Consider the following 26,447-nt stretch of genomic DNA (forward strand, 5'->3'; position numbering starts at 1 on the left):
TACTGAAGTTCTTGAATGAGACAGCTTCATAGAAATTGTGAGGCTAGCTTTGTGTACAATATTGTTAGAACAGCATGTCTTAGATGTACATATTGTAATTTATTTTTTAAAAAATTTCTTACAGGCAAAATGTGAACATTATAAGAAAAAACGAATGGAGCAACAAGAGACTATTGCTGCTTTGCAGAAGGATATCTATAGGTTAACACAGGAAGAAGAAGAACGTATTATCACTCAAAATAGAGTGTTTTCTTATCTCTGCAAAAGAGTTCCTCATACCGTCTTGGATAAACAGTAATGTTTGCTACATAAATTGATATGTTGCTAGACTCTTCATTTTTTAAAAAATAGATTTCATCTTGGGTATGGTTTTATCTCTTAAACTGGTGGAATCTTCCTCTTCCTCTTCTCTGCCCTTTTTTTTTTGTTTTGTTTTAATGTCATTAACTTGAAGACAACGATTGGTTGTCCTGGAGAGGTACATGCTAGATTTGTCTATTTGCTTCCTTATTATGTTGTTTAATTTATTCTTCTGTCTCCTGTGTTCCCTCTAAACTGGAAGTTAAATCTAAATTCAGATGCAAGTATTTTTGGTGACATACTTCATAGGTGATAATTTATTCTTCTAATAATAGCATATATGTCTAGTAGAGCTTCTCTCAGGGGTGCTAAGATGGTTCAGGGGTTTAAATAGCAACAATCTGATCCTTCTCCTATAAAATTTCCCATCCTCTTCTCATCTGATAGTTTCGCTCATTGATCTTGTTTTCAATTCTGCTATCCCTTTTTTTCCTTTTTCTTTTTTTCTTGCTGGATTTCTTCCATTAAGAAAAAGAACCTTTCCTATTGAGTAGGGACTATCTGGTTGCCCTGTATGGTTTGTTACAGGGAAGGTAAGAGCAGTGCTCAGTTTCTTCATTTTAACTCTTATTTTTTAGAGTAAGCAGTTAATGATCGGTTGTAATAGTCTAGTTGGGAAATAATGCAGATCTATAAAGAAAGGAAAGAGATACTGCAGAGATGGACAGGAATTGTCTATACCAATTGACTGTAATGTTGAAAGAAGGAGAGAAGTCAAAGATAGCCAGATTTCAAGCTAGATTTGGAGAAAGGGACAGGAGGAGGATGGATTTATCTATGAATATGTACTTAGACATCTTCTGTCAGTCACATAGAGATATCATGCCTGTTGTTGTTTAGTTGCAAAGGTATGTCTGACTCTTTGCGACTCCGCGGCCCTCCAGTTTCCTCTGTCCATGGGATTTCCTAGGCAAGAACACTGGGGTGGGTTACAATTTCCTTCTCCAGGGGATCTTCCTGACCCAGGGATCAAATCCACATCTCCTGCATTGCAGGTGGATTCTTTACTTCTGAGCCACTGGGGAAGCCCCATCAGACCTATAGTTAGAAAGGCCCAACTCCATAGAGCTTTAAAGTTTAGACAGAGAAAGAAAAGGCAGAAGAGGAGTTACGTTTGGGTGTCAGGCTAACTGTGGAACAAGAATGTTTGAAGGGGAGGGTGGTGAGAAGTTTTATATGCCACCTCATCAGTTTGTGTTTGTCTTCTTACTGTCTTATTTGCTCAATTGCTGGTTTGACACGTAGTAAGTCTTGCTCATAAGTTTATTGACGGTAGAGGTAATAGTCATTCAGAATGAATGAAGTTTGTCATGCAGGAAAAATAGAAATGGGATAGTAGCATTGGGAGGAGGGAGGTGAGAGGGTTTGTAAAGTATATAAAGGAAATTAAAGCATATTTGCAGAATAATATGAAAGCTGGTATGTGTTGGCATGGGGAAAGTTGAAGGGAAAGAATAATGCAGAAAGTTATGATGTTAAAAACACAAATGGTTGAATTAGTTCTGAAAAAGGAGATGGGTGAGTAATTTTCCCAAGACAAGAGTGAAATACTAAAAATTCTTGCTTTAAAAAGAATAGTATGTAAAAGTGTAGTGTTATTTTATTTTTCTTTGAGGATTTTTTTAAATTAGAAAAGCACTGCATGCCTGCAAAAATTCAAACAATATAAAAGTATATAAAGTAATGTATTATAAACCTGCTTACTTCTCCTAATTCCATATCCTGGAGATAACCACTTTTTACAGTTTGGTTTATGTTCTTCCAAGTGTTTCACAGCAATAGTGCTGTTGACTTTTTAGGTGGGACCATTCTTCATTGTAGGGCATGATGAGCATTCATTTGTTCATTAATGAACTTTTAAGCATCCTTGCTCCCTCCCCAGCTATTCAGTGTGACAACCAGTACCATCCCCCACTTCGGGTAATATTATCCCTCAGTTAAGAAGTCATATAGTTCATTTTCAGTACATAGACTCATATATACACCTACTTTCTTCAAAAAAATAGTTATACATTTGGCTATGCAACATTAATTTTTTCCTACAAATTTACATTATCTCTTCTAATGCCGCCTCATTTTCTATAATATGGATGTGCCATTATTTAACTTTGCCCTTGTCGAAGAATGTTTAGATTGTGTCTGAGTTTTCACTCATAATGCATTGAACAACTTTGTTCATCTGAAGTTATAGCCTTGGGCAAATGTTTCTGTGGGAGTGATTGTTAAAGGTAGACCTGTTTGATCAAGGAGAATCTATATTTAATATGTTGAGATTTAATATCTGTGGTTATTTAAAAATGTATACATTAAAATTAAAATATATGGGATACTTCTGGCAAAAATCACTTAAATTTTTTATGAATTTGCAAATATTTATCAGTATAATTTGAAATTGAATAGAGACAATAGTAAATGTTCCAATACCACATTTTGAAAATAACTCATCTGTTTTTCTAGGTTGCTTTGCCTTATTGATTACTATGAATCTAAAATTAGAAAATTTCATAAACAAAGGTAAGACTTGTCTGGTATTAAAATTTTAAAAGTAACTATCAAGTTGTGAATTACAACAAAAGCTTTTATGGCCTTTTAAAACATTAAATACATTTTGAAAATCTACTGGATATGTGTATAATTTACCTAATATGTAACTATAAATTCCTTTTTATAAAGAATATTTAAGACTGTACTTTACCACTTATGTTGAAATTTATTGTTGCATTTATATTAAAATATGTATATTTAATAATCACTAAGTATTGGTCACAGATGAAATAGTGTTTTTATTTTATTGAGGTATTATGATTTGTTCTACTGATGTCATCTAGCCACTGGATAGTTACTGAGTATATCAACACAGTGTGTAGGATTGGATTAACTTCCTGCCAAAGTACAGCCTAATTAATTAGTTTGCAGGTTTATGAGATAAAGATAAAACATTATAGTGCAAAATCAAGCATAGCCCTTGGCTAAGAGGAGACTCTGCCTTGGGCCCGCCGGTGTAATAAACTGCACTCCACTAAAAAAAAAAAAAAAAAGAATTAACTGACAAGTATATTACTTGAAAGAAGTGAAAGAGAAGAGAAAATGAAGGAAGATGGATTATGTTTGGAGGTCTAAGTGGGATAAAGGAGGCACGGGAGACGGATGTATATACCTGTAGAGCTCAGGGAGCAAGACAAAGGAAGAAGACAGACGGGACATGGCCTCTTGCAGAGGTAGAAGCACTCTGCTTAACACCCTTTTTGTGTTGTCCAAAGTTTTTTCCATCTTGAAACACAGAAAGTGATGTTTGTATACCACACTGGGGTAATTGGCTCAAGAACTCTGCCCAGTTGTCTTGAGTGCTTGGCATATTTGTAATATCTTGGCACAGCACACCTATGGCACACCATCTGGACCCTCTACTTTAGGGCACAGGCTTGAGAAGGCCTCCAGAGAGCTTGTGAAAGGCAGTTTCTGGATACTATGGACTGGTTTTCCTTTCTTCCTCCATACATGAGAAAACTCTGGGAAAGCAGAGGTAGCCGCACTCAAGGCAGCAGAAATTTGAATGCAAGTATTAAGCAGTTGAAAGTCTTAGAAAACTGCAAACATGCTACAATTTCTGAAACAGAGGAAAAGTAAGTTTTAAAATGATAGGTTCTCAGCTCTTACTTTACCTGTTTTTCTTTACCCAGTGTTAATATATCAACATACATTACATGGAATATATTGCTAGCTTTTTCTATTAGTATTTCCCTGGCTTGGTAGATAGGAATAAAGAACCAAGAAAAGTAACATAGGAATAACAACTACTAGACTCAGATTAAGTTTCTTCTGAGATGTTGGAGACATTTGAAAAGTTATCCCAGGGAAAATAGCTCTATAATGAATTAGTAAAGTGAAGTCTCCTTGTCTAATTCCATCCTTCTCTTTAGATAGAAAATTTTTAAGTGGTGTTGCGAAATGGAAGCAGGTAACTTTGAGGTTCACCTCTGATTGAACATGATTCGGATTAGGGAAGAAAATAAAATACAAGATTTCTCTAGTTTTGCTCTTTCTCTGTACCCCCAAGAAGCATACTGTTCAACACTGGGTCCCTCCTGGGGCTTCTGGAAGCCATTCAAGAAAGGGTGGGAGGAATTTGGCTGTGGGGATCCCATGTCCAAATGAGAATTGTGGACATTTAAAATTATGTTTTTACTTCAAGAAAACCACAAAATCTGTCAATGCTAAATAAAGGACTCTAGGAAAATAAAGTGAGGATTCTTTACTGAAGCTCATTTCCTTTTAGGTCTGCATAAATTTAAAATTGGTCTCCTCTACTATATATATGTGTTAGGTCTCTCTTGAGAGAAAAAGATAGCCATAATGGCAGGTATTTTAGAGTATATATAGGGAATGATCTGAATACACACGCTTTGAAGCCAGAGAGATTTCAGTTTGAGTCTCATCAGTACTGCTTACTATTTGAGAGACTGAGCAAATTTAAATAACTTCTCTAAATGTTCCTCACCTAATAAATCGAAATAGTTTATATAATACATCTATCTTGTTGTTTAGTGACGAAGTCGTGTCCAACTCTTTGCGACCCCATGGACTGTAGCCAGCCAGGCTCCTTTGTCCATGGGGTTATCCAGGCAAGATTACTGGAGTGGGGTTGCCGTTTCCTTCTCCATACATCTATCTTAGTACTTTTTATATAGAAGCTACCCAGTATCCTTATTTGGTCATGGTCATTTGTTAAAGACTAGCATGTTTTAGAAGGTCTGAGAGAACGGTTTAGTACAGCTGTCTCGGATAGAAATGTCATGAAAACCACGTATATAATTTTGCATTTTTCATGTAGCCAAGTTAGAAAATAAAAAGAAACCAGTGAACTACATTTTCATATATTTTATTTAATATCTGAAATATTGCCATTTCAACATGTAATCAATGATATTATTAGATACTTCACAATCTTTTTTTCATTCTAAACCATTGAAATTTGATAATTTATAGCACACCGCAATTCAAACACTAAATTTTCTTTTTTTTTTTTTTCAAACACTAAATTTTCATCAGAGGTATTTGATCTGTATTTAGATTTCGTGAAGTCTAGTTCAAAAATAGACTTATATACCCAGATTATTTTATACATACCTCAAAGTTCTCTAGCAACTAAGTCAAGTACAAAAATTTTTTTCCTTTAATATTTACATCTACATTTATACAACTGACTCATTTTTTTTTAGAATAATTGGTTTGACTGAATTAAGGATTAAAAACTATACCCAACTTAAATTCACTAACTTCTATTTAATTCAGAAGGATGTTGCAAAATTGAAAAGCAACTCTAAATCTGTCAGTAGCAAGAAACTTCAAACTTTGAAGTTTTCTTGTAGTTTTACAACCAGTTTATTTGCACTGTGGATTAAAACTAAAATCTTCTGTATATTATTAATATGAGAAAAACATGTATGAAGACAATATTGATTTGTGTTATAAAGTTTCATTTCAATGTAAATTCTCATAACCTATTAGCTAGACACAAAGATGCTTTTTTTTCTTTGGAGCTTCAAATTTTGCTTACTCATGTATAGAGTGATACGAGTGAGAAGGCTTCCCTGGTAGCTCGGTTGGTAAAGAGTCTGCCTGCAGTGCAGGAGACCCAGGTTTGATCCCTGGGTCGGGAAGATTCCCTGGAGAAGGAAATGGCAGACCACTCCATTATTGCCTGCAAAATCCCATGGACAGAGGAGCCTGGTGGGCTACTGTCCATGGGTCACTTGAGTTGGACACGACTTAGTGACTAAACCACCACAACACCATTTTTTGTGTTTGAGCATTTGACAAGTACTTTTTTCCCAAGGAAATTTTGATTTCAGGTTAACAGTATATAGTTAGTCTTTGTAACTTTTCTGTGACTCAACCAATAAGCATTGACAAAAAACACAATAGATGGTTAAAGTCATTGTTTTCTGTTTGTTTCAATGGTCTTACAAACTGGCATAGCATTTATACATGTCCTGTTTAATTTTAACAACTGAGTTCATGACATTCACAGTCTGTTTCAAAATACTGATGGATTTCCAATATGTCTTATACAGTATAGCAAAGCAATGAGAAATGTCAGTCTTTTAAAAATCCTAGTAAATCTAAATTTCTGATGTTACAGAGCTACATTCTGTTGTGGAAAAATGAAAAAGGTTGTTTCATGTCTTGGTGAAATTCTTCTTTGATAGATATGTAAAATTCAAAGATGTGCCGTTAAGTCAGATTTTTTTTTAAAGCCTCCAGTTGTCAACATTTCTTAATAAATCTGGAGGTCCTCTGATGACAGAACATCCCCACAGTGTTAATTGAGCATTTGATTCATCTAAAAATAAATGTAATTTTTAAATTAAATCAGTTGCTCTTTGGTATTATAAGAAAGGTCTTGAATTCTCCAGGCAGTTGTTTGTGGGCTTAATTGAAGATCTTTCCTTTTTTTATAAAAATGTTTTAGTTATTTTCTCATAATTTTGCAGCAAAATTTTCATAGAAAATAATTTATTTCATGTAAGAATAGTTTCTATTTTTGTGTAAGACCTCAAAATGGTTTGTTGCTGGCCAAAGTTATAAGCTCAGATTTTTGCTAAAAACTTACTTTAGAAGTTTTTTTTATGTGGTTAATTTTGATTTTGGTGACTTTGATTCTCTTGACTGTTGAGAGGAAATTTCTTAATGTATCTGTTATGTATTTGCTGAAAATACTTTCCTATCGTTATCTACTTTATTCTCCTAAAACATTTTTTATTTAACGACTTTTTAAAATAGCAACTTTATTGAGAATAACTCAACATGCCATAAAATTCACCATTTTAAAGTATATGATTGAGTAGTTTTAGAATATTCACAAATTGTGTCACCATCTCTGCTATCAGTTTTAGAATATGGGCATCATCCACCGAGAAACAGAAAACGCCATACCCATTAGCAGTCACTCTCTGCCCTGAGCCCCTCTTTGGCTTCAACCCAACATCACAAAATATGCAATTCCATTTACATGAAATGTCCAGAATATGCAATTCATAAAAAAAAGAAAATAGATGAGTAGTTGCCTAGAAATTGGATTGTAGTGGAGTAGGGACTCAGGGTAGAGAGTAAATGGAAAGTAATTGCTAATGGGATGGTGTTTTTCCGTGGGTGATGAACATGTTCTAAAATTGATTGTGGAGGGACTTCCCTGGTGCTCCAGTGGCTAAGACTCCCTGCTTCCAATATAGGGTGCATGGATTTGGTCCCTGGTTGGGGAACTAAAATTCCACGTGCTGCATGGCATGGCCAGAATATAAATAAAATTGATTGTGGAGATAGTGATACAACTTTATGAATATCCTAAAGTGATATCTCAAAGGACTAATGATTAGTGTCTTATACATGTTTACTGTCTATTTGCATATCTTATTTTGGGGAAATGCCTACTGATGTCCTTTGCCCATTTTTAAATGGAGTTTTTTGTCTTTTTGTCAAATTATGAGTTATTTGTTAATTCTGGATACAAGTTCTTTATCAGGTTTGCAAATATTTTACCCTATTGTGTAAATTTTCTTTTTTTTTTTCCCCTGGATGATGTCCTTTGAAGCTCAAAAGTGTTTTACTTTTCTTAAAGTCCTGTTTATCTGTTTTTTATTTTTCTTTCATCTCTTCTGAACCAACAGCTTTTCCAGTTTGTTCTGCAGTAAATTATGTAACATTCATCAGGAAATTTACAACACTTTCTTTCAGTCTCTTTTGTTTACTGTTTCAGTTGTTTTACTGTCTCAGATGTTATCATCTCAACTTGATTTTTTAAAGAATCTGTCCATAATTTTTAAACTAAAAGCCTTAGTTCTTATAATTAAAATAATAAATATATCAATTATCAATTATGATTTATATAGGTATCTCCATAAATATAGTATCAGAATAAACAGTGTTATATTGGTATCATTCTGATTGAATCAATCCATTGATCCTGACTAGACTGGTGGTGAGTTTGTATTAATATACAGTACTACAGACCACACACGCACACAGTGTATAACCCAGGCTGCAACATTAATACCTTAACATGATGCATCAAAGTGGAAGGTAGTCCTGAACAATAAGGTTGTGTTTAACAGAAGAATATTTTACACTGCTTCACCTTTAAAATTTTAATTAAAATGAAATAAAAGTCTAGTCCTTCAGTTGTACTAGCCATATTTCAAGCGCTCATTGCCTGTATGTACCTAGTGTTTACTGTCTTGGACAGCCCAGTATTAATGTTATCAGTTTTAAAAAACATTAATATTGATTTGATAGTACTTTGTAGCTCACACAATATTTTGATGTCTTTTATTTACTTTTAAAACCAATTTTGTGAGGTAGATGTGATAGAAATTATCTCTGTTCTACGGATGAGAAGAAAAATCCTGAGAGACTGACTTACCCAAATAACACAACTCGTTAATGAAGGTGTCAAGACTTAATCAGGGACACTAAATTTGTGGCCTTGTCCACTTACACTCAGTATTTTTTTGACATAGTTTTTTGTGATCTAAAAGTACTGGAAGGAGAAAACAATATTCTTTGTTCATTCAACAAGTGTTTTTCTACTCCTCCTTAAGCCCCCTATTCTGGGCAGTGAGATACAGTGGTGAGCAAGACAGACAAACTTCTGGTTTGCATGGATCTTAAATTCCAGTTAAGGCATTAGTGAACAAATGTATACTGTAGTACTAGTTAGTAAGTAGTATGTTCTATTACAATTTTCTGTAAGAATAAGTAGGAAATTTGGTTTAAGTTTTAGTTTATGTTGAGGTTATCAAGCCCTTATTGTATTGATTTAATTTTTGTTAGCTAGATTTTTTTTTTCCTTTGGAGATAATTTTTTCATAAATATACTACATTTATTTTTTTATAGACAATATAAAGAAGATGAAAGTCAATCAGAAGAAGAAGATTATAGAAGCCTGAGTGCTTCGCCCACTTACAACGGCCTTCTAATGGTATGGGGGACTATCTGATTGATAAATGCTTTTTAATAAAGTAAAATAATAATTAATCTCTTAGGAAAGCTAACTGTTTATTAACTATGTTGCAGTCATTACAGAATCAACTCAAGGAATCAAAATCTAAGATAGATGTACTTTTAAGTGAAAAGCTGAATCTTCAAAAAGATTTGGAAGCCAGGTGAGGGAAACTTGTCATTTTTATTTAACGTTTATTTAAGCAAATAGTGGGATTTTGAATGTTAAATCAGTCATCCTATCCCCTTTACTCTAAAACTAATGTTGGGGACCTCATATTTGTATACTCATTTTCATCATTAGTCTCTCATATGATAGAAAGAACAAAAATAAATATGTAAGCAAGGGGAATGAGAAAATAGGAAGAAGATTAAACTGGCTAGGAACTCAGAATAGATTTAGCCTATGCCAGTAGGTTTCCCTTTCACAAACTATTTTTAATTTTTTTCCAAATTACTTTAGAATGTCTTATTTCATCATATACATGTGTTGTGGGAAGGGAGAAAAGTTTTAAAGTTTAAATGGCATACAACAGAAAGGTTTATTTATATACAAGCATACTACCACAGAAGGAAGACACTCTACATGTTGACAGAAAGTAATAATGAATGTACACTGCTGAGACTTTTTTCGTTCATTAAATATTGTTGGATACCTATTGTAAGTTAGACATGGTCCTAAGTTCTGATATCATATATAACAACAACAAAAAAACAAATATCTTGTTCTTGTAAAGCTTATACTTTAATGGAGAGGAAACTGATACCTACAATAAAAACCATTTCTGTAAGGCTTAAAAGCCTGCCACATAGTAATGTGTAAATTTATGGTTATATAAATATGAGGGGAAAATTTGTAAAACATGCATGGGAATAATGAACAATGAATTTGGGCTAGTGCTTAACCTGTGGTATGGGAAGTGAAAGTGAAAGTTGCTCAGTCGTGTCTGACTCTTTGTGACCTCATGGACTATACAGTCCATGGAATTCTCCAGACCAGAATGCTGGAGTGGGTAGCCGTTCCCTTCTGCAGGGGATCTTTACAAACTAGGGATCAAACCCAAGTCTCCCTCATTACAGGCAGATTCTTTATCATCTAAGCCACAAGGGAAGCCCTAGAATACTGGAATGGGTAGGCTATCCCTTCTTCATCGGATCTTCCCAACGCAGGAGTCGAACTGGGGTCTCCTGCATTGCAGATGGGTTCTTTACCAGCTGAACCACCAGAGAAGCCTGTGGTATGGGAAGGAGAGAGCAATGGCTATAATTAGGGACACGGAGTTTGAAGTACCTGTATAAGGTTTTAGTTAAAAGATTTTAAACAGGTTACTACTCACCTTTGATAAAGCTTGAGGCATGGACACACCACTATTTGTTTTACTCTATTCTTGTTTGTGCATTTGAGATAATTCACTATTAAAGCAAGTAATAGGTTAATAACAATAAAAGTGGGTAGAAAGTTTTGAATAGGGGATGCGCAGAAGAAATCCAGTGGCCAAATAAATACCTCATTAGCAGTTATGAAGTATTTTAATAATTTTTAAGCATATTTATGACAAGTAATAGAGTATACTTTATTATTATTAAATATCTTTATAGTTTTATTAAATAAATTGAATGTGTTCAACATGATTTATATTCTACAGGCCTACACAGCATGAACTAAGACTTTATAAACAACAAGTGAAGAAACTGGAGAAAGCCCTTAAGAAAAACATCAAGTAATTATATTTTACCATAGTTACAAATTTATTAGGATTTTATATCTTATTATTTATTTTTATTAACCTGTCAACTTACCTCATAGTGGCTGTGGCTTAAAATTACCAGGTTGATGGGCAGCCTGGCAGGGGAGGTGGGCAGGGCGTGTGGAGAAGACTTTAAAAAGGGATATTTCTGGTTCCACAGTTTAAAATGTTTCTACTGTAATGGATTTGGCTATACATTCATTTTAAATAAGAACACGGAAAAGGTAATTGTCTGATATAAAAGGCAAAGATTTTAATTAGTTGACTTTGGAAGTCATGGAGAAATTGTAAGAGAATCATTGAAATTAGAGGCGACAAGGCCCAAATTTTTGTTGGTGGTAGTGATGACCTGAATAATACATAACCTTATCATATTTTAAAACTTAAAGTATCAGAATGAATGCAGTGAGCCATTCATATCCACCACTTCTCTTTTATGACTTTGAAAAGCACATACAGGAATTTCAGCAAGTTGGTCCTCAAATAGTGATAGTATTTTCTGAAGATGCTATGTCTACTCTTTGATTCAAGGGAATGGGACTTGAAGTAGTGTGGTGAGCATGGGGATGAAATATTTTTAAAATGATATGAGTTAATATATGCATTAGATGTATTAAATCAGTTATATTAGCCTATGTTGATTCAATTTTCAGTGACAGCTGCATTTCCTTTTTCTTTATGGTAACACATGCCACAGTAAAAGGCAAGTATTCTGGCCATCCAGGAATTACATATTGAGTTAAGATAGTAGGGAAGGAAAACTAAAAAATAAAAGAGAAATGGAAGGTTCAGAAAGGTTGCATTCATTCATTCAATTAATATTTTTTCCCTTTCTACTATTGCGTAACATTTTAGGTACTTATAGTACCTCTTCCTTGGAGAAGGCAATGGCACCCCACTCCAGCACTCTTGCCTGGAAAATCCCATGGACGGAGAAGCCTGGTAGGCTACGGTCCATGGGGTTGCTAGGAGTCGGACACGACTGAGCGACTTCCCTTTCAGTTTTCACTTTGATGCATTGGAGAAGGAAATGGCAACCCACTCCAATGTTCTTGCCTGGAGAATCCCAGGGACGGGGGAGCCTGGTGGGCTGCCGTCTAATGGGTCGCACAGAGTCGGACACGACTGAAGCGAGTTAGCAGCAGCAGCAGCAGCAGCACCTCTTCCTATCTGTTTGGCATTCTAGATACTGAAATTACAGTGATAAACCAAAAAGAAAGGTTCCTGTTCTCATGAAGCTTATGTAAAGGGCAATGAAAAAAAATAAGACAATTTTGATATAGTATAGGTGAAAATGTGTTAGTCGCTCAGTTGTGGCCAACTCTTTGTGACCCCATGGACTGTAGCCCACCAGGCTCCTTTGTCTATGGGGGTTTTCCAGGCAAGAATGCTGGAGTGGGTAGCCATTCCCTTCTCCAGGGGATCTTGCTGACCTAGGGATTGAACCTAGGTCTCCTGTATTGCAGGCAGATTCTTTACCATCTGAGCCAACAGGGGAGCCCATATAGTGTAAGTACCAAAGGTAAAATAGTGTGAGGGTTGCTATTGTACAAGTTTGGACAAGAGGTGGTGGTGATATGGTCAAAGGTGGCAGGAGTGGAGGTGGTAAGAAGTGTTTGGAATATTGGAGGTAGAACTTGGTGATCAGACTTGGTGATGGATTGATGATGGATTAGGGGTATAGGCAGTTGAGGGGGAAAAGATTAAGACTCAAAAAGATAAACTTAATCAGGACTGATTTTTAGTCCTGAATAATGAAGTAGTTGTTGGAACATTAACTGAGATAGGAAAATTGGTTAAGGAGCAGCTGAGAAGAGGAATATGTAAGGTGGACAAAAAGTCAGAGGAGAAAGTGTAGAGGAGGAAAACTTCACAACCTTCTTAGGGTCTCTGGCTGGGCCTGAAAATTAAACTGACACAGATTAACATGGAAAAAGTATAAATTTATTTAATGTAAGTTTTACCTGACCTGAGAAGAAATGAAGACTTGAAGAAACAGTTAAGCCTGAGCATTTTAATACTGGGTTTGATGAAGACTGAGTGGAAGGTTGGAAAATGTAATAGTACAAAAGGGTATAAGCCGAGGGTAATGAACTGGGGAAAGTTTGGATTTCCCTTCTTCAGAGACAAAGATGCTTATTTGTCCTGGGGTACAAGGAGGGCAGCTTGTTACCCTCCTTGAGGGTACCCTCACATGAGGATCTCCTGGTCTTTTTCAGGGAAAAGGGGGGAGGTCAGAGAGTTCTTCCTGTACGTATCAATCTCAAATTCCTTCTGTTTAAAACATTTCTTAAAAAAAAAAATAAATTAAAAAAAAAACATTTCTTATGTCAAAATGACACGTTTTGTTTTTGCTTTGGCCACACCATGTTGCTTGTGGGGTCTCAGTTCCCTGACCAGGGATTGAACCTGGGGCAAGGCAATGAAAGCCTGTAATCCACTAGGCCACCAGGAGCTCCCTTAAAATGGCATATTTTGGAGTGGCATGTCTTGATCCCCTTCAATGGACTTTTATTGACTTCAGTGTAAGTGTATCAGTGAACACACATACACACATAAATGCTTACACATATATTCATAGAGATACTTAGTCATTCCTCATTATTTGCAGATTGCATATTTGTGAATTTGCCTACCTGCTATAATTTCTTTTTAATTCTCAAATAAGTAGTGGTGACACTTGCACAGTTATTCATGGACATGCCCAGTATACACACTTTCAGTTATTCAACAAGATGATACTCTCCCTGCATTTCCGCTTTCTTGATGTAAACAGTCATTGTTTCTGTTGTCACATGCCACTTATAGTTTTCCATTCTTTGCTTTTTATTGGCGATTTCTCCAAGATGGTCCCAAGCATGGTGTTGAAGTACAATCTAGTGTTCTATTCATAAGAAGGCTGTGATGTACCTTACAGAGCATATATATATGTTAGAGAAACTTCATTTAGACATAAGTTATGGTGCTGTTAGCTATGAGTCCAATGTTAATGAAACAACAATATTAAAAAAGATGTCTTTAAACATTAACACACATAAAACAAGGTTATATATTCATCAGTTGAGGAAAATGTGACCAGAGAGGCATGCAAGAACCTGATCCTGTATTTCCCCTAGGAGCAGTGGTTCAGTCCTCACTAATTCAGTGTATACAGTAACTTTATTGCATATAACTGCCATGAATAATGAGAATTTACTGTATATATATTTTTTGTTGTTGATTTGTGCTGTGATTTTTAGAGTGACTTTTCATTATTAGACTTTAAAATTGTGATTTAGAACCAATCCTAGCTATATTTTTCGTTGAATTTTGAAGAAATGATTTGTGTTTTTAGAAATTTATATTTGGAATTTAAACTTCTATAGTATCTAGATGTGAAACAGAATTAAGAATGTTAGATAACTTGCCCATACTGCACAGGTGGCATGTGGAAGAACTTGGAAAGAAATCAGACCGGCACCTAAGCATTTGAACTCTCAAGCTCACACTAATAATAATTAAAACCAAACAAAAACCCAATGGAAAAAAAAAAAACTTTTTTAATGTAAAACTACAAATTTTTATTTTTTGCAGGGGCAGAGGTAGAATTTTTTTCAAAGAACTACTGATGTTAAGGAAATAATTAGAAATAAAAATCTGTCAACCCAGTGAATATTCTCTACATGTGTAGGGAAAAAAAGAAACAGTTTTATGTAACAGTTGGAATAAATATTGAGCCAGACTGCGATGTGCATTAAACACAGTATGCTATAGAAATTGCAAAGACAGAAGGAAATCTCACCCTTTAATTATATTTTGTGACAAGGGGGAGGTTACAACTTAGAGCCAGGATCCTAGGCTAAGCTTCAATAGGGAAAAGGAGACAAGACACCCTCTTCCTTGATGTCCTTATTTCAAAGAGATGGTTCTAAGGCTCCCAAGACACTGCTAATATTAAGCAGGAGGCTTATTTAAATTTTAACAGAATCTACAAACTTAGAAAGGATTTACAACTACAGGTTTTCTAAAGGAAATGCTACAAGAAAAGGAGGGGAAAGTCTCTTTCTGTTTTATAACCAGAGAAAATTAAATTTTTTCTTTAGATAAGTATTTACTTTTCAACTAATCAATCTTCAATATCAAATGATATTAATTTAACATGTGAAAGCTTGTTTGAACTAATATTATAAGCAAGTTGGTTATGAAGTTCTGTTGCTAGGAAGTAATCAAATGGATCTGCCATTGCAAGATAGCCAAAGGTACTACACTAATTCTATTTAATTTTTTCAGTGGTATTTATATTTTGTTAGAAGGAAATAAAATCAGAATCTTACCACCCACGTGTTGAGCTGGCAAAAGTTGAGATGGTCAGTTAGAATAAGCCAAGCAAATTAATCGTCAAGGCTTTATTCACTTACTTCAATAATATAAACAAGAGGCCAAAGAGAAAAGGGCTGGTTTCTCAGTATCCCATTTTTCCCCAGAAATGGCACATAGCAAGTGTCAGTCAGTGATATGGTGCACAGATGACTCCTGTGGCTTCATAGGCTAGGGAAAGGGCATGATATGGAAACATACCTGAGTCAAAGTGAAAAAAGTGTTCCAGTTAGGGCTCCCCATCCATCTCCCAAATAGAATTCCAGAATGGGAGTCACCATGAGATTATGAAAAGGCTTACAGCAGACACAGTTAAAAGCTATAAAGTGTCTGCACATGGAAACTTAGGGGGATGGCTATCGAAAACAGGAGATAGCAGTGTTTTTAAGTTGGAAGGACAGTTTTCTGGGTTTCCCAGACTCCACAGAGAAACATAGCTATTGCTGCTGACTATGTGGAATTAGTATCTGCTAAGTATGTGAAGAATTCCTTAGCCATTTTAGGGGATTTTTATGGCCTTCAGGTTCTGCTCACCACTTTGGAGACTATAGAACAATCCTGGAATATTTCTAAGTGCAGCATAGTCTGCTCAAACACAGGTTCCTAAAACACCAAGTCAAATGCAATTGGAAAGTAAGAGAATGATTAGAGTAACATAGTAGTTGTATTGTTTTCATGTGATTTTTCCCCCCATGGTAAAAGGAGAATAGTATAGACTTTGGAAAGGGGAAAGCTTTGCTAGTATGTAGGCACCTGCCCTTTCAGCTCTGTTTTAAGACAATTTAAAATGAGAACCTGTACCCAAGGCTCCCTCCCTGAACCCCAGCATTAGACAGACTGGAGACTGAAGGCAAGTTGTACTTCTTTCCCCTCCTGTTTTAACCTTGGCTTCTGGTCAGGAGCTCAACTTCTATCTTCGTAGTCTTGGCATCCTCAAGCCAACATTTCTGTTCTGTTGGCTATGGATTTTGTAATATTGGAGACAACCTCAAGACATACTTGAGCTGTTTAACTTATCTCGAGGCACCAATTATTATTTTTTGTTAGTTGTCTAGTTACATAGTGACATCAGTTTTTAAATACTCTGATTTCTAACACTTTTCTCCTGACCGCTATTGTTTTCACATGTGTGATTTTGCCGAATACAAAGGTTTTCAGAAGTATTACGCTATGGCAAATACTTACTGTGAGACTAGCTGAACCAAAGGTCAGTTTCCCATAAGTTCCTAGATTTTACTAATCCTTAACTTCTGTAAATATAGAAAAACAGTGGGATTAAATACATTAATACATGTGAAGTGCTTCGAAGAGTACCTTCAGAGAGAAGGTTCTCAATAAATACTAATTATTATCACCACCAGGCTCCCAGATATGTTGTCATTGTTATTAAATTAAGGGTATCTCTTAATTTACCTAGTTAATTGAATCATATTTCATTTCCCAGAGTGACTGTAGCTAGTACATTCAATGACATATTTAGGTTACTGTCCTGGCAACTAAAATGTTGTATATCCATAGTATAATGTTAATCACACTTATAAACAGTTTGTTGAGAAGTTAAACTTTTTCACCTGAATGCAAGGTTAATATGTAAATTCAGATATGTCTGTTTACCTTAGTCGACTTAGAGCGCTGTTGGCTTTTCTGTGTTACTTTTGTTTTCTAGACAGTATGCTTTTGGCACTGCTTTTAGGCAAAACTGTCAAGTATATTAATATGGTAAATAGATGAGAAGTCAAATGGAAACTATACAAAAAAGATCTTAATGATCTGGATAACCACGGTGGTGTGACTACTCACCTACAGCCAAACATCTTGGAGTGTGAAGTCAAGTGGGCCTTAGGAAGCATTACTACGAACAAAGGAAGTGGAGGGGATGGAATTCCAGCTGAGTTGTTTCAAATCTTAAAAGATGATGCTGTTAAAGTGCTGCACCCAGTGTGCCAGCAAATTTGGAAACTCAGCAGTGACCACAGGACTGGAAAAGGTCAGTTTTCATTCCAATCCTAAAGACGGGCAATGCCAAAGAATGTTCAAACTACCACACAACTGTGCTCATTTCACATGCTAGCAAGGTAATACTCAAAATCCTTCAAACTGGGCTTCAACAGTATATGAACTGAGAACTGCCAGATGTACAAGCTGGATTTAGATAAGACGGAGGAACTAGAGATCAAATTGCCAACATCCGTTGGATCATTGAAAAAGCAGGAGAGTTCCAGAAAAACATCTACTTCTGCTTTATTCACTACACCAAAGCCTTTATGCAGATCACAATGAACTGTGGAAAATTCTTAAAAGGGAGAGGAATATACCTTACCTGCCTCTGGAGAAACCTATAGGCAGGTCAAGAAACAACAGTTAGAACTGGACATGGAACAGAGTGGTTCCAAATTGGGAAAGGAATATGTCAGGGCTATATATTGTCACTCTGCTTATATAACTTATATGCAGAGTACATCATGTGAAATGCTGGACTGGATGAAGCTAAAGCTGGAATCAGCATTGCCGGGAGAAATATCAATAACCTCAGGTATGCAGATGATGCTACCCTAATTGCATAAAGTGAAGAGGAACTTAAGAGCCTCTTGATGAAGGTGACAGAGGAGAGTGAAAAAGCTGGCTTAAAACCCAGCATTAAAAACATGAAGATCATGGCATCCAGTCCCATCACTTCATGGCAAATAGATGGGGGAGAAATGGAAACAGTGACAGATTTTATTTTCTTGGGCTCCAGAATCACTGCCAACGGTGACTTCAACCATGAAATTAAGACGCTTGCTCCTTGGAAGAAAAGCTATGACAATCCTAGACAGTGTATTAAAAAGCAGAGACATCACTTTGCTGTCAAAGGTCTATCTAATCAAAGCTATGCTTTTTTCAATAGTCATGTATGGATGTGAGAGTTGGACCCTAAAGAAGGCTAAACACCAAAAAATTGATGCTTTTGAACTGTGGTGCTGGAGGAGACTCTTGAGAGTCCCTTGAACTGCAAGGAGATCAAACCAGTCAATCTTAAAGGAAATCAGTCCTGAATATTTATTGGAAGGACTGATGCTGAAGCTGAAGCTCCAATACTTTGGCCACCTGACATGAAGAGCCGACTCATCAGAAAAGACCCCGATGCTGCCAAAGATTGAAGCAGGAGAATGGGACGGCAGAAGATGAGATGGTAGGATGGCATCACTGATTCAGTGGACACGAGTATGAGCAAACTCCAGGAGCTTGTGAAGGACAGGGAAGTGTGGCATGCTGCAGTTCACGGGGTCACAAAGAATCAGACCCAGCCAAGCAACTGAACAACAAAACAAGTGAAAAATAGATTGGGAGGTCTTTGTGTCTACTAGAGGAAAGAGGTTGACTTTTTATCTAGAGTTAATTCTGTTTATTTTGTTTTGGACATATGTCCTCCAGAGAGCACAGAAAAATAGTTGAGTGAATATCAAGGGGAATACATGTGAGTGGAGGAGATAATTATAGTGTGGTAATAAGAGATGACGTTAAGAAAGGAGTCAGGAGGAATATTGGATTAGGACTGACAGCACGAAGTTCAAATGCTAACACATGGAGATTAGATTTAGTTCACAAAGCAAAAAAACAATGGGAAAGCTATTGTTTTTTTAGTAGGAAAATATTTTATGAACAGCAAGCCAGGCTTATTAATGAGTGAGTCATGGAATCAGTTTAATGGGTCACGGTTCCACAGGAAACTGATAGGCATACTCAGATTTAAGATGTTTAATTTGAAGTGGGTTTAATAAGAGACTTTTTTCTAAGACAGGTGGTGGGGGAGAAATGTCTACTACACTTGACTTTTAGAGCTATTTGGATATCTCTAAGTGGATATACTCATATGTTTTTAGCTTTTTGGACAGAGACTCTCCCTTAGAGTTCTTAGCCACCTGGGACAGTGGTCTCTTGAGTTTTCATGCCCTCTTGATTAGCAGGTTTCACTGTTGTCTTCTCTTTGGCACCAGTGGAATATGAAGAAGGAAGGACCAAGCTCTCTAGTTCTTGCTGTTGCAGTGCCCAAACTGTTTGCCCTACCCACTGTTTACTGATGCCCTTACAACATCAAACTTGGAGCACCTTGGAAGTTGTTTTCATTCTTTATTGTAGTTCTTTCCTGTTCTGTTCTTTGTAAGTGTTGGGGAATGGTTATAACTTTTCATCATCAGTCTAATTCCTTTTGTTTTCAGGGATTCTTTCTATATTGTGTCTGCTGAAAGGGTCTTCTCATTTTCTAGTGACAATATGGCTTAAATTAAAAATGTATATATGATTATATGCATGTGTATGCATGCACATACACATATGTAAAATGACGGAGTTAAAAGGAGGGTAGCTGGATCATTGGCTCATTTTGTCATCTTAATCCACTGTTTAGTAAAACGTATGTATTATCTTAATTTTTTTTCCCCCTTAGATTACAGAATATTATCAGTCAAAAAAAGGCTGAGGACAAAGAGGGAAAAGATGAGCCCAGCAAAGATAACCAGCAACAGGCTCTGATTGACCAGAGATACTTCCAGGTATTGCTGACAAAAAGACTGGTATTTACAGTGAACCTTGGTTAAGAATCACAGTATAATAAATTATCAGTAAGGAATACTTGTATCCTTTATTTGCGTGTGCTTAGTGTGTCTTGTCTTGCCATGACATACCTAATTGCTATAAGTTGGTACCTTGACTTAGAATTGTCCCTTGGAAAGAGACTTTGGCCTAGTTCAAAGTAGGGCAGTAAAAACCTGACAAGATTTTAATAGATACCATAATCCTTTTCTTTACTCTCCCTGCTAAGCCATTTCTCTTGTTTCCTTTTCTCTCTTTTTGTTTTTGCTGTTGTTGATACTGTTACTATATAAGTAAATCTACTTCTTAAGGTCGTTGTTATACTTTTGAAAAATTTGTATGTTTTGTCCACCTGAAACTTAATTTTCTTTGTGGTATGATATAGTGATCTAACCTTACTTGATATATAGACCATCTATTATTGAGCAAATGAGTGGTTAAGCCTGGTAGTTTACTGACTGAGCTGGGCCTGCATTCATATTTTATTGGGCCCTTACAGGTTTTTTTTAAACTTTGAGTTAATTACTAATTTTTTTAATTAAGAGATTTTATATAAGTCCTTATTTCTAGTTTCTCTTAAAAAGTCAAAAGGATCTGGCCACAAATTCCTGCACAGTGGTTCCCAGTGCAGGATTAGGCCTGGTCCCTGTCATGCATGGCCGTGTGCTTCTCGGTCAGCCCAGTACCGTGCCATCCTTGCTTCACTTGTCTGTGCTCTTTCTTGGCTTCTGTAGGCATTTGAGTTTGCAGTTTCTTGTAAACCATTCTTTCTCTGCTTTATTGAAATTGAAATGTTTATCCTCTACCATATTCCCTTAGATGCATAGATTTATTTCTAGACTCTGTAGTGTCTCATTTCTATACAAATTTCTGTAGTTTTATAGTCAGTTCTGATACCTTCTGGGGTATTCTTTTAAATTTTTTTCTTGTCTATATTTTTAGCACATTTGTTCTGTATGAACAATGTCAACTCAAAAACAGATCCCACTGAGACAGCTGAGATTGAATTAACTTTTTAGATTAATATTTGGAAAAATACCACATTTATAGTTTTGAGTCATCTCACTCAGAAATATGTCTCTAATTTTATTTGGGTCTTCCTTTGTACCTTTTAATAAAGCTTTATATCTTTTTAAGTTTAGCTCTTGCATATATTTTGTTCTGTTTCCTAGGTTATCTAGTTATCTTATAACTTTTATTGCTATTATTAATTGGGGCCCTTTTTCCATTATATTTTTTAATTGATTGTTGCTGGTTCTTTGTACATCTGTGTGTTGATATTATGTCCAGGCACCTTTGTGAAAACTCTGGGGATTTTTTTGTAGTATAATTGTTTCACAATGTTGCATTGGTTTCTGCTGTACAATGAAAGGAATCAGCTATATATATACATGCATCCCTTCCCTCTTGGACCTCCCTCCTACCACCCCCCACCGCCACCCCACCCATCTAGGTAATCACAGAACACCAAGCTGAGAAAATATGGTAAAATGTTAACAGTTATTGAATCTCAGTTTATATGGGTATTTGTGACTGGGCCACAGGGTGTCCACATATTTGGTCAAACATTATTCTGGATTTGTCTGAGAATACTTATGAATGAGAGGAGAAAATCTTTTTTCTCTATACCTGTTAATAAGAACCACCACAAGTGGTTTGCTTAAACTGTCAAAGCTAGTAATATACCTTCACTGTCATACCTCAGGGGTATATCAGCTCTCCGTGTTATATACCTCAGGGTGTATCAGCCCCTATGTTATAATTTAGTTCACAGGGATCTTGATCACTTTTCCCTTCTATAAGATATTACACTGGCCCATTACATTGATGATTGTATGCTGATTAGACCTACTGAGCAAGAAGTGGCAGATTGTTGGTATTTGCATGTTAAAGGATGGGAAATAAATCCTAACAAATATGCAGGGACCTTCTACCATAGTGAAACTTCTAGGGCTCAAGTGGTGTGGGCATGTCAAAATATCGTGTGTAAGGTAAAGGATAAGTTGTTCCTTGGGCCCCTCTAACAACCAGAAATGTGGCACAGCACCCAGTGGGTCTATCTGCATTTTGGAGGTAGCATATTCCTCCTGTGATATGTTCCTCCCGCCACATTTACTGAGTGATCTGAAAAGGTGGCTAGTTTTGAGTGTGGCTCAGAACAAGAGAAGGCTCTGCATCGGTCCAGGCTGCTGTGCAGGCTGCTCTGCCATTTGGGCCATAGGACCCTGGAGGTCTGTGGGGGCTTAGACTGTCCTGGCAGACAGGGATGCTGCTTGGAGCCCCTGGTGGCCAAGTCAGATGAGTCGCAAGTCAGATCCTTAGAATTTTGGAGAAAAATCCTGTCATTCTTTGCAAATAACTACTTTCCTCTTAAGAAATAGCTCTTGGCCTTTTACTGGGTCTGAGTAGAGACAGAAGACTTAACAGTGGGCCACCAACCTACCGTGTAACCTGAATTGCCCATCACGAACTGGTTGTTATTTGACCCACCAGCCATAAAGTTGGATGAGCACAGCAGCACTCCATCGTTGAATGAAGGTGATGCATATGAAATTGGGCCTGAGCAGACCCTAAAGGCACAGTAAATTACATGAAGAAGTGGCCCAAATGCCCATGGTTTCCCATTCTTGCTGCACCACCTTCTCTCTCTCTGCCTGCACCTATGGCTTCAAGGGGAGTTCCTTATGACCAATCAACACAAGAAGAGGAGACTTAGGCCTGGTTTATAGATGGCTTTGTTTGATATGTAGGCACCACATTAAAGTACACAGCTGCAGCACTACAGCTCCTATCTGGGGCATCCCTGAAGGAAAGTAGTGAAGAGAAATCCTCCCACTGGGCAGAACGATGAGCAGTGTACTACTGCACCACAAGGAAGGAAAGGAAGAGTGTCTAGATACAAGAGATCCCTTAGGGCATCATTTAGTGTTGCCGTGCCTTGTGATAAAGGCCAATGGAAAACTCCCAACAACCTGGTCCAGGCCCTTCAGAAATGAAGATTTGAATTACACCAGCAAGTAAAGAACCAGGAGCATCTGAGGTGCTTATTGAAGGCAGATGTAATAAATAATAGGTAATGGAAGAAAGTAGTGATAAATACCAGCTGTGACCATATGATGACAACAGAAATGAGGCTTGTACTTGTCATGTGTATTTCTTCCTTCTTTTGTTATATATATGTTCATATATTTATGTGTGTATATATATATTTATGTTTTTCTGTGTATATATGTGTAAATACACACATGGCAAGTGTTTTTTTTTTTCTTGCTCTTATTTTCTTGCATAATGATTTTATGTCATATTTGAGTATCCAGCAAATTTGGGAAACTCAGCAGTGACCACAGAACTGGAAAAGGTCAGTTTTCATTCCAGTCCCAAAGAAAAGCAATGCCAAAGAATACTCAAATTACCACACAATTGCACTCATCTCACATGCTAGCAAAGTAATGCTTAAAATTCTCCAAGCCAGGCTTCAGCAATATGTGAACCGTGAAATTCCAGATGTTCAAACTGGTTTTAGAAAAGGCAGAGGAACCAGAGATCAAATTGCCAACATCCGCTGGATTATCAAAAAAGCAAGATAATTCCAGAAAAACATCTATTTCTGCTTTATTGACTATGCCAAAGCCTATTGACTGTGTGGATCATAACAAATTGAAAAATTCTTAAAGAGATGGGAATACTAGACCATTTGACCTGCCTCCTGAGAAACCTGTATGCAGGTCAAGAAGCAACAGTTAGAACTGGACATGGAACAACAGACTAGTTGCAAATTGGGAAAGGAGTACGTCAAGGCTGTATATTGTTACCTTGCTTATTTAACTTATATGCAGCATACATCATGTGAAATGCTGGGCTGGATGAAGCACAAGCTGGAATCAAGATTGCCGGGAGAAATATCAATAACCTCAGATATGCAGATGACACCACACTCATGGCAGAAAGCGAAGAAGAACTAAAGAACCTCTTGATGAAAGTGAAAGAGGAGAGTGAAAAAGTTGGCTTAAAGCTCAACATCCAGAAAACTAAGATCATAGTATCCTGTCCCATCACGTCATGGGGAAACAGTGACAGCCTTTATTTTCTTGGGCTTCAAAATCACTGCAGATAGTGACTGCAGCCTTGAAATTAAGACACGTGTTCCTTGGAAGAAAAGCTTTGACCAGTCTAGACAGCATATTAAAAAGCAGAGACATTACTTTGCTGACAGAGGTCCAGCTAGTCAAAGGTATGGTTTTTCTAGTAGTCATGTATGGATGTGAGAGTTGGACTATAAAGAAAGCTGAGTGCCGAAGAATTGATGCTTTTGAACTGTGGTGTTGGAGAAGACTCTTGAAAGTCCCTTAAAGTGCAAGGAGATCCAACCAGTCCATCCTAAAGGCAATCAGTCCTGAATATTCATTGGAAGGACTGATGCTGAAGCTGAAACTCCAATACTTTGGCCACCTGATGTGAAGAACTGACTCATTTGAAGAGACCCTGATGCTGGCAAAGATTGAAGGCAGGAGGAGAAGGGGACAATAGAGGATAAGATGGTTGAATGGCATCACCGACTTGATGAACATGAGTTTGAGTAAACTCTGGGAGTTGGTGATGGACAGGGAAGCCTGACGTGCTTGCTGCAGTCCATGGGGTGGCAAAGAGTCAGACACGACTGAGTGACTGAACTGAACTGAATTTTTTAATGGTTGCATATTTATTTATTCATTTATTTATTTTTGACTGTGGACTGTGCTGTGTCTTTGTTGATGCACCCGGGCTTTCTCTAGTTGCAGTGAGTGGGGGCTACTCTCTAGTTGTGATAAATGGGCTTCTCGTTGCAGTGGCTTCTCTTGTTGTGGAGCACAGACTCTAGGTGCGAGGGCTTCAGGGGTTGCACCATGCAGGTTCTAGAGCACAGGCTCAGTAGTTGTGGCATGTGGACTTGGTTTCCCCATGGCATGTGGAATCTTCCTGGACCAGGAGTTGAACCTGTGTCCCCTGCACTGGCAGGTGGATTCTTAACCACTGCACCACCAGGGAAGTCCTATATCATTGTTTTTAAATTATAGGATATAAAGTTATCAGGATATCGATGAACAATGCAGAGAAATAGAAGAAAACAACAGAAGGGGAAAGACTGGAGATCTCTTCAAGAAAATTGGAGATATCACAGGAAGATTTCATGGACGGATGGGCACAATAAAGGATAGAAATAATAAAGACCTAATAGAAGCAAAAGCAATGGCAAGAATACACAGAAGAACTTTAACAAAAAGATCTTTATGACCCAGATAACCACGATGGTGTGGTCACTCAGTCAGTGCCAGACATCCTGGAATGTGAAGTCAAGTGGACCTTAGAAAGCACTGCTGCCAGTAAAGCTAGTGGAGGTGATGGCATTCCAGCAGAGCTATTTAAAAATCCTAAATGGTGATGCTGGTAAAGTGTTACACTCAAAATGTCAACAAATTCGGAAAACTCAGCAGTGGCCACAGGACTAGAAAAGGTCAGTCTTCATCCTGGTTACCAGAAGGGCAGTACTAAAGAATGTTCAAACCACCGGACAGTTGCACTCACTTCCCATACTAATCAGGTTATGCTCAAAATCCTTCAAGCTAGGCTTCAGCAGTACATGAACTGACAACTTCCAGATGTACAAGCTGGGTTTAGAAAACGCATCAAGGAGAAGAGTAATCATCACTTTAGGACTTCACCTCCTTTTCTGACAAAGGGGTTTTAGTGCGTCTTTGATTGTATACAGCATAGTTATATCATGTTAGGTAATCCATGATCTCATTTGTTAGTGTGTGTATTTGGAGATTAAGTATGGTTTAAGGCAAACCTGATGGCTCAGCTGGTAAAGAATTCACCTGCAATGCAGGAGACCCTGGTTCGATTCCTGGGTCGGGAAGATCCACTGGAGAAGGGATAGGCAAACCTACTCAAGTATTCTTGAGCTTCCTTTGTGGCTCAGCTGCTGGTAAAGAATCTGCCTGCAATGTGGGAGACCTGGGTTCAATCTCTGGTTTGGGAAGATCCCGTAGAGAGGGGAAAGGCTACCCATTCCAGTATTCTGGCCTGGAGAATTCCATGGACTATACAGTTGCCAAGAGTTGGATACGACTGAGCAAGTTTCACTTCACTTCAAGAAAAACCTGGTGGCTCAGATGGTAAAAGAATCTGCCAGTGATGCGGGAGACCGGGTTCAATCCCTGGGTTGGGAAGATACCCTGGAGAAGGGAATGACTACCCACTGCAGTATTCTTGCCTGGAGAATTCCATGAACACGGGAGCCTGGTGGGCTACAGTCTATGGAGTCTCAAAGAGTTGGATATGACTGAGTGCCTAAAGCAAAGTGTATGGGTGTCAAGTTGACAAGGGGTGAACTTGTGATGTTTAATTTTATGTGTCAACTTGACTAGGCTAGA

The 26,447-nt window shown here is 37.1% G+C and overlaps 1 protein-coding gene across 3 annotated transcripts in view; it reads left to right on the top strand.

The window, feature by feature from the left end:
- CEP70 (centrosomal protein 70) overlaps window positions 1-26,447 on the top strand; it is a 73,124-nt gene that overhangs the window by 35,944 nt on the left and 10,733 nt on the right. For 2 of the 3 annotated variants that reach the window (XM_065942890.1, XM_065942892.1), the window contains 6 exons: window positions 125-294; window positions 2,818-2,874; window positions 9,254-9,338; window positions 9,434-9,522; window positions 11,005-11,079; window positions 19,889-19,994. In XM_065942890.1, coding sequence (XP_065798962.1) covers window positions 125-294; window positions 2,818-2,874; window positions 9,254-9,338; window positions 9,434-9,522; window positions 11,005-11,079; window positions 19,889-19,994 — 582 coding nt within the window. The remainder of the gene's footprint in view (window positions 1-124; window positions 295-2,817; window positions 2,875-9,253; window positions 9,339-9,433; window positions 9,523-11,004; window positions 11,080-19,888; window positions 19,995-26,447) is intronic. The other variant, XM_065942891.1, reaches the window with a different exon arrangement.

This window comes from Muntiacus reevesi, chromosome 8, assembly GCF_963930625.1.
Source record: "Muntiacus reevesi chromosome 8, mMunRee1.1, whole genome shotgun sequence".
Taxonomy (NCBI): Eukaryota; Metazoa; Chordata; class Mammalia; order Artiodactyla; family Cervidae; genus Muntiacus; species Muntiacus reevesi.